A 15,588-nucleotide genomic window follows, 5' to 3' on the forward strand; every position below is an offset into this window, starting at 1 on the left:
CATATGTGTCTAACAAACCACGGTGGCAGAATTCAACTACAATGTAAAAATACGAGTAAACGCCCTACATTCATAATTCTACTAAAGTAAAAGTGCAGAAGTATTATTAGCAACACGTAGGCCTACTTAATGCATCAAAGTAAAATGGCTTATTATGCAGCAGAAACGCAACCCTGAGTAGGATATTGGATTTTTATTGGTGATACTAATATGTTTGATCCATTAAATGCATCATATGTTATAAGCTTGTTAGATGATGTATGTAAAATTGCAATCTGCAAAGTAGCCTAACTGTTAACTGCAGCTGTAAAATAACTACTGTGGAGAAAAAGTACAATATGTCTCTCTTAAATGTCGTGGAGTGGAAATACTTAAGTACTACCTCAGTGCTTTGTTGTAGTTGTATTCCACCAGTGCCATAACTAACTTTAAATAGCTAGACCTTAATGTTAATCTCAATAGTTAAAGCAACGAAATAAATAAGATTTAGGCTATTTATCTATTTTTAAAAGCAGGAAGAGGGTTTAGCACAACATCAGATACAAACCTCTTTCCCATTTGCATTAGTGCTTATCACAGTATTAAACACAAGTTATTACATTGTTATTTTAATTTCATCATGGTTGACATTATCTCCAAGTTTGTATTAAACTTTTGCATGTGTATCGTCTTGTTTGCAGTCATGGTCAGTCAACCCCGAAAGTGCACAGCAGTGGTTACAGAGGCAGATACACGACCAAGAAACAAAATAAGAAGATTGGCGTGTAATCCAGCCAATCACTGTGGAGGGGGGCGGGATTTCCGGCGACATTGACAAATCAGTAATGGCGACACAGAAACACTTGAACATGTCAGCAAAACAACACTGAGGGGGAGTGAACTTTTCGACAGCAGTCATATTTTGAAGAAACATTACAATTTTTCAATCTAATTGTGTGCTGTTACAGTTCAGCCGAAAGGTAAATCCACTTACGGCGCTTCATTTGTGATGCATATTGACATGTAACTACTCATCGTTCAGCTAACCGTCCAAACTTTCTGACAGTTCGCTAGCTGGAGATTCTGGACTAGCTAGTAGGCTAGTTGCTATGCTAGCTAACGTCAGCTAGCTAGCTACTGTAGCTGTTTGCTAAGTTCCCCAACGATCGAGCGAAGTAGACAGCCTAAAGCGACCTAGTTGTTTTGTTTTGTGGAGCTGTTTGCTTCTAAATTTAATATGAAAGTTGATTTTTGTCTCTTTAAATATCGCCAAGGTCATGTCATGAGCTTGACTTTCATTTAAACATTGATCTTGCCTGCATATCCGTGATGGCCCCCAGTTTTTGGGGAAGCCATGATCCAATCAGAGTTAACGTTAACGTTAGTTCTACAGTGTGATACCGTTAGTTACCAAGCTAACGTCACTAACCGTAGCTACATGTCAGAAAACAACGATGTGACGCGAATGTTAACAATATAACATGCATCGCGCTATTTATTCCGTTTGTTATTGGTGATTGATTTATTTAGACATCGGTTTTACACACACAAACACACCTAAATATTATAATGTAAAAATAATTAATATAAATCAATGTTAATGTTGTGTTGATGTTCATATTACTATGTATTGTCTACTGACCAAATATTTGGACAAATTGTATGTTGATGCTTTGGCAACATTCATTGTATTGAAAGGTTCATGCCAGTAAAGCCCCATTGAGTTGAATTGAATTGTTTTAACGCTGTAATGCTGTAATTAGGTCTGTTTTTCAAACATTTACCTCTGCTGGAAATGAGGTGACAGCATCGATAGTAGTCTATAGAATAGTTGTATAGAATACCAGAGAGATGAGTCATTGTGTTATGCAGCCATATGCCTCTGTGGTTTGACAGCAGGAAGTAATGGACTGATTGTTTGTAGTTTGACAAACAGAAGTGGTCAGTCAGACTGATGCCATGGTAGGTGGAAAGATGTGCAATGATGGCACAGTCTGAGCAGTTGGCAGTAATAACCACAGAAGACATTTGTTTACAAAAAGGTTTGCTGTCCACATACCAAATACAGCTCTGTATGTCTGTAAAGTATATGTTATGGATGATTTATTTCTTATGTTGTTGTAGTTGTTACTCAGGGTTTTTCACATTATAGTGAGACTTAAAAGTTTATTTTAATACATGTAAACCTGTCAGGCCTAAAGATGCACGCTCTGCCGATGTGAAGCACTAGCTATGGTTTACATATTCTTTATGGATTTTTACTTCTATTGACAGTGGACAGTAGAGAGGGGAGATACATGGGGAATGACATGCTAAACGGTGAGGGTATATGGCACACGTAACACCCACAGCAAATATTTTTACTGCATAGTGCTTAAAATAATAATGTACACATAAATGCTACAGAAATAGCAGCACCTATACAATGAAATCATGTCCAATGAAGCAGCAGCGTGATAAAGAGAAGCATTATTTAATTTATCTCATACATGCCATGCAACTCAAAACCGAAAAGAAACACAATTTAAACAACAGTTAAAATATTAAAATACATTACATGTATGGTGGCACTGGACTTGTGTATTTTGCATGGCATTAAAATCCTGTCCCTCCTTTTTCCTCTGAAGCTGTCTGGTATGCTCCCAGCAATTCAGTAGATGTCCACCCCTTCAGACACGTCAGGTGGTATGTCCCATCCTGGCCCTTCTCCAGGGGCAGGTCTATCCCCAGGGCCCATCTTGGGCCCTAGCCCTGGACCGGACCCCTCACCAGGCTCTGTTCACAGTATGATGGGACCCAGTCCTGGACCTGGAACACCCAACGCACCTCATGGCATGCAGGGTCAGGGACAAAGTGAATACTCTCAGGACAGCATGTATCCCATGCACAAGGTACAGTGTGCCCTCTGCTGTGAGGAGTGTTTTGAAGGCACTCCTGCTCAAGGACAGTGTTGTAGTAGTTATTTTATATCTCTGTGATGTCTTCAACAGGCTTAGTTGTCACTGTTAAGTTTTAATTAGACACTTGTTACAAGCGCGGCAGACCGATATATCAAACTATATTGTATTATTGAAGATATATCACATATGCATATGTTACCCGATAAGGCAGAAATACAAAAAGATATTTAATGTAATTTAGAAAGTGTTGGCCTATACTTTTTTTGTCACTTATCATCTGTTGACAGTTCAAATACCTTTTATAAATAAAAAGCAATTATTGTGTGTGTTTTTATCTTCTTTTGAGATATATATCTACGCGTTTAGCTGGAGCGTCTTAACAATTTTGGCATGTAGCACCTAAGAAATATAGCTACATAGCCAGTTTATCTCCCTCTTTCACCCACTGATCACCTTTTGACAAAAATGTGACAGACGATAAAAAGCAAGAGAAATGTGGTTTTACTCTGCGCAAGAGGTGAGGTGAGTCATTTAACTTGAATGCCAACAATATTAATTTAATTTTTAATATGTATGATGATTAGATTATTATCATCATTCAGTTTTGTAGATTTGAATTAAAAATGTGTTGTATACAATGTTTTTTCTATTTTCAGACCATGGAGGGTATGAATGAGAAGACCATGGCAGATGCGATGCACTTTGGTCACATGAAAGGTGTTGGGATGAGATCTCTGCATAGTGGTATGGGGCCTCCACAGAGTCCGATGGACCAGCACAGCCAAGGTATGTTATCACTTTGTTTTTGAAACTAAACCAGCGGGCTGTCTAAGCAGGCACAATTAATTATGATTGCTTTATTAAGTTTGTAGTAAGGTACCTTTCTTTTGCTCAGTAGCATCAGAAACTTGAGTAGTAGTGCTTTAGGGCAGTGATTCCTAACCTCTTTAGCTTGTGTCCCCTTAAAACAATCCCTATTGACAGTTTGCATATATCTACAGATTATAACCAGGCCAGTCAAATGTTAATTATTCATACTTATACAGTTTTATTGTAATACCTTTGACAGGTTGAAAGTGTAAAAATAACCCAGTCATTAACAAGAAAAAAGCAAAGATTGGCAAAGTCTTAAACAAATAACCCGTTTTTAGTTTTCTTGCGCCCCCTTAGCTCAATTGTATGACCCCTAAAATGGGCTCCGATCCCCAGGTAAAGGTATTAATGTAAATTTTGGTTATGTAAAATCATTAAAACTCCTTCCTGTCTACTGTAGGATACATATCCCCCCATCCATCCCCCATGGGTGTCCACGAGCATGCTTCTAGTCCCATGTCAGGAGGTGGTAGGGGACCCACACCACCCCACATGCCTCCCTCCCAGTCAGGCCCTATGATGCCCATGGATCCCCAGTCAGCCGTGCCCAACATGTCCAACATGAGCCAGCAAGGCCGGGGACCTTCTGCTTTCAGTCCGGTCCAGCTGCAGCAGCTCAGAGCTCAAATCCTGGCCTACAAGATCCTAGGCCGTGGGCAACCCCTGCCTGAAAACCTCCAACTGGCTGTTCAGGGAAAGAGGAGTCTACCCACAATGCAACAGCAGCAGCAGCAACAACAGCAGCCGCAGCAGCAGACACCGATTGCTAGTCCTTACAACAGGCCTCCAGGTAAGTTGATACAGTTTTACAGCGATACAAACTGGTTCTTTGAGCTTTAGTGTGACTTTGTTTCCCGATGCAACAGATCTGAGCACACTTTAATATGAGCTCTGTGTCCTCCATGAAATGTGAGTCAGGCCACCTCAATATGTGGATGGTTCATATCTCAATGCGGCCAAGATTTTGACCTGAGAGCACCAACACCTGTAATGTAACCTGGCAGTTGATGTTGCCTGGGTGTCAGCTTGCACTGAGAAGACAGGTGTAATCATGACCAGAGATCTTGCTCAATTTGAGCTTCTCAAATCCAAATCATTTTGTCGGAAATGTTTTTCATGGTAAGAATCACAATTTTGGTATCAAATGAACAGTCAACATTTTTGGGATTTCTAAGATTCATTTTTATAAATGTTGCTTATAATATTATAAAATAATTTCAAATAGTGGGTGGTCTTAAAAAGGTCTAATACAAAGGATAATGGTATTGATTGTTGGGTATAATTACAAAATATGTAGGCTACAACTAATGGCTATTTTCACCAAAGATTAATCTGCAGATTTTTTATTTATTTATTTACAATTAATAAAATAATCGTTCAGTCTATGCAAGAACATTGTTAATATATAATAATGATAATTTCAACAGCAAAATCACAACATTTTGAAGAAAATAAAACAAACTGTAGCAACGGCTCCATCAAAGGCTTACATTATCTGTTAAGTTTGCAAAAATAATTATTAAAATATGAATTGTTATTGTGTTGGAAGGTATGCCAATGGCACCTTTGGGTGGTCCCCAGTCAAGTCCCTGCCCTACCCCAACCATGCAAGGACACAATCAAAGCACAGGACCCAAGCCTTGGTCTGATGGTAAGTAAGTACTGTATAAGTGTAGAGTTAACAGCAAGTATAGACTAAAGTCACAGTGAGCTGCATCAGCTTTGACTTACAATACACCATTTTATTCTACACATCCATAATCTAATGTGTGAGTGAAAGGTTTGAGACTGACCAAACTACACCCAGCTGTCAGATGTGTAGTCTTACGTCAGATTCTCTTTGATGAGACTGTGTGGAATAGTGTGGAAAAATGCTGCAAAACAAGGTTGACTTAAATACAGTGTAACAGCACTGGCTTTGAAGACTTCTGCCCCGAAACACAATTTGAATAGGTTTGCTGGTCGTCTGGACAACTATAATTTTCTCTTAAAACTGGGAAAGACGGAGTACAATACTGTTGCAACACCCACAGTATTTTATGGAAATGTGGGCAAAATATTACGATTAATACATGTTATAGTGAAAAATCCCATTAGGATGAAACATCAAAGTCTGTGAGTCTAAAAAGTCTTCAGCTCTTTGACACTGAAGCAGCTGTTTTCAGTAAGTAAGTTTCTTTTATTTTTATAACTATTTCATATAAACATAAGACCTTATACCAAGTGTCCCTGGTGGAAGGAATCATAGCTGTCATTAACATTAAAGGATCAACCTCTGATGGATTTTATTCTTTGAAAACCATCCCAAATGTTTGTAGCTCCTAAAGTATACTTATAATAATGTATATGATCCTCCTGAGTTTATAGGTCTCACTGAAATTGCATGAAAAATAGGGTGTGAAAATAATATAGCAATATCCTTTATATATTGAAATGTATGCATTTTCTGTCTAGTGGCTTAATGTGGATACTTTTTCAATCATAACCATGACTTAAATTCAGCATTATTTTACAGTTTTCACCATATAGGTACATGTTAACGGTATTTTTTAAGCCAAGGACCCCTTAACTGAAAGAGAGACAGATCAGTACTACTACATATATTGTATAAAATGAAGTTGCATAATAAACTGGGCCTACAATAATGTGTAGGGCAGCCTAAATCCTTTATACATACCTTTTTTGCATAGAATACTAAGCTATTAAAATAGCCTAATAATTGTTGGCATGATTTTATAAATTATGTTTAAATGTTAAACATACATGTGGCACAGTGACTCCTTAGGATTAACTATCTGTGGATGGCTACCTTAGTGACTACCTTACCTATAGGCCAGTAAGCAGTGAGGATTTATATTTGCTAAAATGTTGGATTTATTTTTGAAAAAAACTTTCAAAAATTAATAATAATTTGGAGGCCCCCCTGCATTGACTCTGAGGACCAACTATAGGTCCCGGACCCTCTGTTGAAGATCCCTGTTTTAAAGTTTAACAAATATTTAGAGCAAATCTGAAATAATATTCAAATACACACCAATTAAATGAGATTTAAAAAAGCAAGATACAAAAAGAACTGTACGAAACGGTATAAATACTGCATTGACTTCCAAATGTTTTATAGTAGTCAAAACAGCAATAGGTCATGGAAGGTGCTCTGATGGCAAAATGGTCCCAGGTGAGGAAACAAACTTTTTTTGAAAGATGTCTACATCTAGATTAAAGAGGAACCTTGGAGGGAGGGAAAACACATGGAAACAGGGAAGCTCTCTTGGAGCAAGGCCTTGGAGGGGGAAGGCCAGTAATATTATGTGTAGGTGTCTGCTGCGCTGCCAGACTGTTTGTGAAAATGAAAAAAATATTGGTACTTGTTTCACTGAACTGAGGAAACCCTGGTTGATATGTACCTGCCTACCTGTGTGGGCAAAGGGAGTCACTTTCTCTGCAGATCTGTATCTATGATCTATATCGAGCCCCATGGTAGACTCACAAGCTGAACATTGTTTTCAGCTAAGATATTGATTGTAAAAACCACATTGTTTTGTTAAAGTACAAAAGTAAAAAAAAAAAAAAAAAAAGAAACTATTATTGCATAAGATTAAAAACAACATCATCAGGATCAACAATCAAGAAGAAGACTGGTGTGTGGTTGAAGGCTTTTTAAATGTACTTCAACAAAGCAGTGTTATACTTACCCATGCATCAGGAGCACAGTCATCAGATCCAGATGTCACTTCCTCTTTTTATTTAAATTTGTTTTATAATTGTATGTGTATAAAACGTATGTAATATAATTGTACGTTATGTTGTATGTATAAATGCATAGTATATCGTCATCAAATAACTTCTCATGATTCTTTTTGTGATTTCGATCATGTCTGTATTCACCTGCCCCACTGAGAAGTGACCCAATAACAGACAAAGTCTTCGGTCTCTAGGTCAGGGTGGTGAAAATCAAGCCAATGCTCAGAAGCACCTCACCCCTGTTCCCAGTGGACGCCCGTCCCCTGCACCACCTCAGGTCTCGGCTGTGCCAGCTGGGGCCATGCCAGGCAGTTCGGTGACCCCTCAGCCTCCCGGGCAGCAGGTGTCCCCCATGCTTCAGATGCAGAAACAGAACCGCATTACACCAATCCAGAAGCCCCAGGGCCTGGACCCAGTGGGTATCCTGCAAGAGCGAGAGTACAGGTATCTCAATCTTTATCACACATTTAACAAAGGCTCTTCTTCGTCCTCTCAGATCACCCTTGACAAGCTGAATTGGTCACGAAATGCTCAGAGATCAGAGCGAGCTGCCCTCTCTTCACCTTGTCTGTCAAATTAGGCCATGTAAACATACAGCACCCCCGTGAAACTGTTGGGTAAAAAAACATCTTTATCTTTTATTGATGAACTTCTGAGGCCCCCTGACAGTTGAGTAATCAAAACAGTAAAGTCAGAGCTAGAGCTTATAAATTATTTACCTTGGGTGAGTATGAGGTGAAGTAAGCTACATTCTCTGCTTTCCTTAACCACTTTTGATGACAGGGAAATATCAGCAGTTGTTGTTGAATTGTAATGAGTGGAACAAGTAAACAACTTGCAGCGTACCTGCCATAAATTTAGCAGACAAACGTAGGAGCAGGCCAAGGCTATGCTCTTATAGCTGTACAAAGATACTAAACTGCCTCTGATGGTGAACCATCCAAAAACTGTACTAGCACTTGGAATCTTACATAAACTGTTCATACACCTGTTCTTTAGAAAGCCAAATAGGTTAACAGTAGGAACAACTGATAACCAGTACTAAAAAGATTCCTCATGAAGTGAGTGTATATCACACCATTCAGTAGTGTTTTCCCTATAGTTGGGGAGACACTTCCTTGCCTAAAATGTATAAACTTAATAAGATTTTGTATGGCTGGGTAGTTTATACAAAAGATGACACCAGTACAGTATATCGCTGATTTATTTCTAATATAGAAATCCATTATTCGGATTATTGCCCATCTGATACTGGATTTTTGAGGCCAATACTGATATTTGGCAGTTTAAATCATTTATTGTTTTAGTCTGTTTTTTGTATTGTTTTGTCTGTATTTTTTTGTGACTTTTGCATTTTTGCATGTATGTATCTATTTAGATAGATAGATACACAAGTTCTCTACTGTCTTTCATGTAAGTGTTGAGTTTATTTTATTTAAGAAAAGAAAAGGTCCATCTAGGGAGGTGCATTGCAAATTAGCTTAAGCTATAAATGCTGTGGTCTGTGGCATAGCTCCATGCTACAAACTTGTCCCTATACAAATAAACATAAATAAAATAAAACAATCTGATAACAATATATTGGCCAATGTTTTCCCGTAATCATAAACACATAACATAAACAATCTATGTCAATCAATCTATCAGACTGTGTAACGCAGACACTGCAGTTTGGCATTTCTGTACTGCAATTTTGTGTTACTTATCGGCCAACATATACACCCATACCGATGTATCTGCAGTGAGCTAACATTGGCCGATATATATTAGCCTGGCAGATTTGTCTGTCTAGCTGTAATTCAGATTATGATGATACTGGTTACCTCCATGAGGCTTCTGATTATGTCAGGTCACTGCTCTAATATCTGCCATCAGTCAATCAATCAGACAATCAACACCAAATTAATCATCAACAGTGTTGATAGTCTGGTAACTGTGTAAGTCATTTATCAACCACAAATGCCAAACATTTCCTGGCTCTAGTTTCTCAGATGTGAGGATTTTATAATGTATAATGTTTTATATTATTGTTAATTGAATATCTGTTGACTGGACAAAGCAACACATTTTAAGATGCCACCTTGAGGTCTAGGGAATGATGATGGACTTTCTCTTACATTTTATTTACATTTTTTGTATTGACTAAACAATTAAACAATAACGTGAGGGTTTCCTGATAGCTGAAGGGTTTAGGTGCACACCACATAACTGCAACGTTCCCGGTTTGATTCCAGCTGGCGACCTTTGTTGCATTTCATACCCCTCCCCCAATTGTTTCCAGCCTTCCTCTGCACTGTCCCATTCACTTAAGGCAAAAAAAACAACAAGATTTCTGAAGAAGATCCATAATTGCAGCTTGATATTTTCACTGACACTTTGGAAACTGGGCTTCACTAAATGTATACTCTTTTACTTCTAATCATTATCACGTTGTAATCAGAGTTTGGCTAAATTAATTCAGTATAGAACAACTTTATTCATCCCTTTATAGGGCAATTGTGTATCCCAGCGTGAACGTATGCTTTAACATTCTTCTCTTGTCTTGGAGGGATGAGGCAGTTTTGCCATCCAGACTGAGGAGGTTGAGATGGTGCCGTCAAAAAGTGTCAAAAGTGTGCATTAATTATGTGGTTTTTCCAGGGTAGTTGTTAGAGTTGTTACAGTTTGATTTACCATCGTTATAATGTTCCTCAGGTTGCAGGCTCGGATTGCACATCGAATCCAGGAACTGGAAAGTTTGCCAGGCTCTCTGCCCCCCGACCTGAGGACTAAAGCCACAGTTGAGCTCAAGGCACTGCGTCTTCTTAACTTCCAGCGCCAGGTACACAGCAGTTGCTATGTTTCATGTAAAATGTGACTGCACAGAATATTAATTTACCCAGAAGAACTCACAGTTTAGGGAGTTCAGTCATTGACACTGCACCAGGACACATTGCTGATTTCCTCATTGACTCATGCTCTTTGAATCCACACAGTAGGTGTTGTTTTTTTTTTTTACCCGCGGTTTACTTTTTATGAACTATTTAAGTCCCTAAGCAGCCAAATAGGATGAAAGTGTGACATGAATTTTTTTTTTTTTCTTCTTCAGTATAATAATGCAATTTATACAAATTTCCATCCTAGTGATATCTAGACAGTTCAAAGCAATAGAGCTGTGGCAGTTATTTCCTTAAGTCTCTCCAGTGTCAACTGTGTGTAATAAATATTACAAAATAACTTGATGCACATCATGTAAAATGTCATTAATGTAATTTCAGTAGGATCTCATTTTGCTTTTTGCCTCACGCCACCTCCAGATTTATAATATCTTCTAATGAAGTTCACCAGCAACTCCACAACGCCATAATACAAAGTTTTCTCCAAGTTGTTGTTAATTGGATCTTTAAAAAAAAAAAAAAATGTTTTAACCTTTATTTATTCACTGAAGTTTCAATGAGAGGCAATCTCCCTTCTGCAGGAACACCCTGATTTTTTTTATTTTTTATTTTACACAATATACATTAATAGACAGTCTGTGTCACCGCTTAAAGGGTCAAAATACTGATATTGCAAATTGTGGACCAGTTAGTGATTTAGAACAGTTACAACGCAATATGCATAGATAGACAGTCTGTAAGAAGCTAAAACGTAGTGAAGAGCCAATGTACAGTTAGTGCAGATTGTGGTCTAGTTAGTGAAGTAGATCAGAAATAACACAGTAACCATGAAAAGACAGTCTATAAGAATGCTGAATGTAGTAAAGAGTCAATATACAATTAGTGCAAGTATAACAGAATTATACAATATACAGAAGAGTAGAAAATATCCATCAATATACAGAAGAGTAGGTGAGTGGTGCAAAAGGGCAGGTACGGATGTGCATCTGAGCAGAAATGCAGTGGGGCATGATGGAGATGATGGAATTAGGGTGTGCAAAAACAGGGTGTTAAAAAACAGTGCATGAATGATGGAGAGCAGTTAGCACGTACAGTGATCGGATAGGAGCACAGACAGACGTGCTTTAAAGGCAGTTAGTGGGATTAGGATTTTGAGTTTCAGGGGTTTTTGTAATTCATTCCAGTCATTTGCAGCTGAGAACTAGAAGGAGTGGCGGCCAAATAGGTGTGGGCTTTTGGGGTGACCAAGGAGATGTAACTGCTTGAGCATAGGTTGCGGTTGGGTAAAGCTATTGTGACCAGTGAGCTTAGGTACAGCGGGGCTTTGCCTAGCAAGGACTTGTAAATGAGTTGGCACCAGTGAGTTAAGCGTCGAGTGTGTAACGAGGGCCAGCCGACTAATGCATAGAGGTTGCAGTGGTGTGTGTTAGAAGGGGCTCTGGTCACAAAACGTATGGCACTGTGGTAGACAATATCCAGTTTTTTTAGGAGAGAATTAGAGGCAGTTCTATAAATGTCATCACTGAAGTCGAGAATTGGTAAAATTGTCATTTTCACCAAGGCGCGTTTGGCAGCATGAGTGAAGGAGGCCCTGTTGAGCCTGTTGAGGAAGTTGAGCCTAGACTTAACTTTAGATTGAAGGTGGTCTATGTGTTGATGGAAGGAGAGGGAACTGTCTAACCAGACACCCAAGTATTTGTACACCGCCACTTTTTCTAATTCCAACCCAGCGAGCGTGGTAATGCTAAACACAGTTACACATTCATACCTGGAAGCTGCCCAGTACAACCACAGTCTGATCTGCTGGCCACTGAGCAGCTCCACTGGAGCGGTTGGGGTTAAGGGCCTTGCTCAAGGGCACCTCAGTGGTTGTAATGAGGGAGGGACAAGCGCTGCTCTTTCACTTTCCCCACCCAGATTTGATCCTATCAGTCTGGGGATTGAACCGACGACCTCCCGGTCCCATGCCCTGTCAGGCCATTAAAAAAATGATGTCTCATAAGCTGCAGTTTGATGTGTTATTTTCAGTTCTGCTTACTGTTTGAGTTTACTGAAAACATGTACAGTTTTGACATTGCTATACCTAATCTGTGCATATCTCCAGTTGAGACAGGACGTGGTGGCATGTATGAGGCGAGACACGACCCTGGAGACGGCCCTCAACTCCAAGGCTTACAGACGCAGCAAGCGGCAGACGCTGAGGGAAGCACGCATGACTGAGAAGCTGGAGAAACAGCAGAAGCTCGAGCAGGAAAAGAAGCGCCGACAGAAACATCAGGTGATCCACACTACAGTGTTTATAATCAAGTTCAGAGGAGAGCACTGTGTCAGGGCTGGGTTTAAGGTTTAGGAACAAAATGGTCCAGTTTAGTCTTTAGTATTGAACCAGTGCAGCAGCAGAACAGTTTTGCAATGTGTGTTTTTCTAGTTGGCTGCATTAATTTTTCATCAATGCCCTGGAAACAAGTGCTGTCATAATAACTGGGATTTAATACAGAATATAGTTGCGAATCACTATTACTTTCAATTTCCAATTTACTTTCTATTTCCACTACTTTACCAAATGTTTTCTGCAAGCTGCAACAGCAAAAGTCAAGAAAAAGAGAAAACATTAAAACAGACATCAGTGGTCTATTTCTTGACAGTGGACCTCCAAAATCAGAACAGAAAAGCGTTAAACAGTTGAAGAAGAAAGTGGAGTTTGGCGACATAGCACGTAATGATCTTTTCTTGTGTGCCATGTTGTTTAGCATTAGCAAATTAGCATTTAGACTAAAACAAGTTTTGCGACTGTTTTTCAGGAATATCTCAACAGTATTCTTCAGCATGCAAAGGACTTTAAAGAGTATCACCGCTCAGTGTCCGGTAAAATGCAGAAACTCACCCGAGCTATCGCCACCTGGCACACCAACACAGAGCGGGAACAGAAGAAGGAGACTGAGAGAATCGAGAAGGAGAGGATGAGGAGACTCATGGTAAGAGCTGGAAAATCTAAATAAACATTATATCACACCTTCAAAAGTAAATGTTTCACAGTCCTATATGGCGTACGAATGTTACCTGATAACGGTGAAACTTTTGGTTCTTTTACAGTCAGAGTTTATTATCTGAGGCACCTGTCTATAAAACATTTTAGATACTCACTCATGCTTATCAGAGAACTCGGGTTATATCCATAACCTTAAGTTTTGTATTAAGTAGAGAGTATTTATTCATGACAGTGACAGTATTTAATGAATAGGTGTCTTACAGATAACTGATCCTGATTTAATACGTTTCGTATTTGCTCCAACACTGATCTGGTATATTAGAATAGAATACATATACAGAATACATTAGCACACCAGAGCTACAGATCTAACTGGTTTTGAATTAGGGATGCACGCTATGAGGAAAATATCTAATTGCGATTATTTTGACTGATATTGAGTTTGCGATATGATTCATGATATTGGAGGGAATGATCGTTTTTGTACCAGTATTCTCATTTTCATTGAAAATTAACATTGAAAGTGTGATTTTTGCGAGGATCTGTACCAAACAAAGATTTTTTCTTTAGTCTGTATTATATGATTTGTAGGCTGGGACGTCTCTGCAGCACCACAATACTTCATTCGGAATGGTTTGACACATATTTTGCCATTAACAAATATTGCGCCCCCCTGCGATTTGGATATTCCACTAGTCCATATTGCGATTTCGATTCAATTGCGATTAATTGTGCAGCCCTACTTTGAATGAATATTATCAAGCTATAGATAATACTTTTAGCCGATTGTTGTCCTCAAGAAGTTCTGGTCGTCTTCCGCCATTAACCCCCCCCCCCCCCCCCACACTCAGGCAGAAGATGAGGAAGGCTACCGAAAACTAATTGACCAAAAGAAGGACAAGCGTCTGGCCTACTTGCTGCAGCAGACGGATGAATACGTGGCCAACCTCACAACCCTGGTGTACGAACACAAAGCTGCCCAAGCTGCCAAGGAGAAGAAGAAGAAGAAGAAGAAAAAGAAGGTAGGAAGATAAATGGTCAAATGGGATCCTTTACAGGATGTTGCTTTATGCTGACAGATGTTTGTATCCTGCTGGTTTCTGAAAAATCTATTCCTTTTTGGTCAAAACACAGTACAATGAGGTTGTTTCTGCGTGTCTGTCCTTACATAAAGTCAATCCAACCTTCCCTAAGAACACTGACCACCAACTGTGGCACGGATTATGCCTTAATTATTGCACTTTAATCTCATGGTTTTAAAACCATTATTTTGTTTATTTCAAGCCTCTTCCAGAATGACAGTGTGGTAATTGTCAAGGATCACATTACCTCCATGTGACTTAAAGCATTAAAAGGGTCTCAAACTCAATGTCATGGTGGGCTGAGAGTACCCCGACATAATTTCACACCTTCTGTTAGAGAGGCAGAACGAATCATTGAACTCATCTAGTGTCGTCTCTGACTGGACACAAAGCACCCTACATTGATACACCCTTGATATCCTGTTGGAGAGCTCTTCCTTCCTCTTTAAACGGAGTAATGGAGGAAACAATGTTATAGCCACCATTGCTGAGAGATTATCTAATGCTGGTGTTACCTATACTTAAAACATACCCTACTTTTATATAACAACATTTGTAATGATACATGTCAACTAAATGGGTTTATGTGTTTCCATGTCTAGATGGCGGATGGAGATGGCGAAGGCCCCAGTGCCATTGGACCTGATGGAGAGGTGAGCTGCAGAACTTAAAGTGCCCATATTATGAACAAAATCACTGTTTTCTGTGATTTGGGGTGTTATTTTGTGTCTCTGGTGCTTCCACACACATACAAACTTTGAAAAAAAAACATCCATGCTATTTTGAGTGAGATACGGGTTTATGAATGTGTTCTGCCTTCAGTCTCTGGGTGAGCTGTTCAAAACCTGCAGGGTTTTCTACGTCACTAGCCGAAACGAGCTGGCTATCCGCAACCGTTAGCATGCTAACGCTAGCATGCTAGCGTTAGCATGCTTTTCAGTGACAAGGCACTAACAACCCATTGTACACGTTGTCACAGCACCAAATGGTTAGCGACTTTCTGGTGAACATAGCGGAACATTTATCAGCTGAAGAGCCAGATTTTTCCAACCTCTTCTTAAAGTCTGCATGCTCTGAAACCCTCTACACTTCTGATACTCACGGGACCGTATGCGACACACCCGCTATTGCCTAAACAGACCGATTCG

General features: G+C 39.3%; 1 protein-coding gene across 4 annotated transcripts in view; it reads left to right on the forward strand.

The window, feature by feature from the left end:
* Window positions 1-842: 842 nt before the first annotated feature.
* smarca2 (SWI/SNF related BAF chromatin remodeling complex subunit ATPase 2) overlaps window positions 843-15,588 on the forward strand; it is a 58,211-nt gene continuing 43,465 nt past the window's right edge. For 2 of the 4 annotated variants that reach the window (XM_078251400.1, XM_078251402.1), the window contains exons 1-11: window positions 843-959; window positions 2,607-2,870; window positions 3,536-3,665; window positions 4,153-4,542; window positions 5,302-5,403; window positions 7,688-7,937; window positions 10,188-10,314; window positions 12,474-12,647; window positions 13,171-13,344; window positions 14,210-14,380; window positions 15,043-15,093. In XM_078251400.1, coding sequence (XP_078107526.1) covers window positions 2,637-2,870; window positions 3,536-3,665; window positions 4,153-4,542; window positions 5,302-5,403; window positions 7,688-7,937; window positions 10,188-10,314; window positions 12,474-12,647; window positions 13,171-13,344; window positions 14,210-14,380; window positions 15,043-15,093 — 1,803 coding nt within the window. In that variant the 5' untranslated portion in view covers window positions 843-959; window positions 2,607-2,636. Of the gene's footprint in view, window positions 960-2,253; window positions 2,299-2,606; window positions 2,871-3,535; window positions 3,666-4,152; window positions 4,543-5,301; window positions 5,404-7,687; window positions 7,938-10,187; window positions 10,315-12,473; window positions 12,648-13,170; window positions 13,345-14,209; window positions 14,381-15,042; window positions 15,094-15,588 lie in introns of all 4 variants that reach the window. The other 2 variants (XM_078251401.1, XM_078251403.1) reach the window with 2 other exon arrangements.

The sequence above is a fragment of the Sander vitreus genome, chromosome 5, assembly GCF_031162955.1.
Source record: "Sander vitreus isolate 19-12246 chromosome 5, sanVit1, whole genome shotgun sequence".
In the NCBI taxonomy this organism is placed as follows: Eukaryota; Metazoa; Chordata; class Actinopteri; order Perciformes; family Percidae; genus Sander; species Sander vitreus.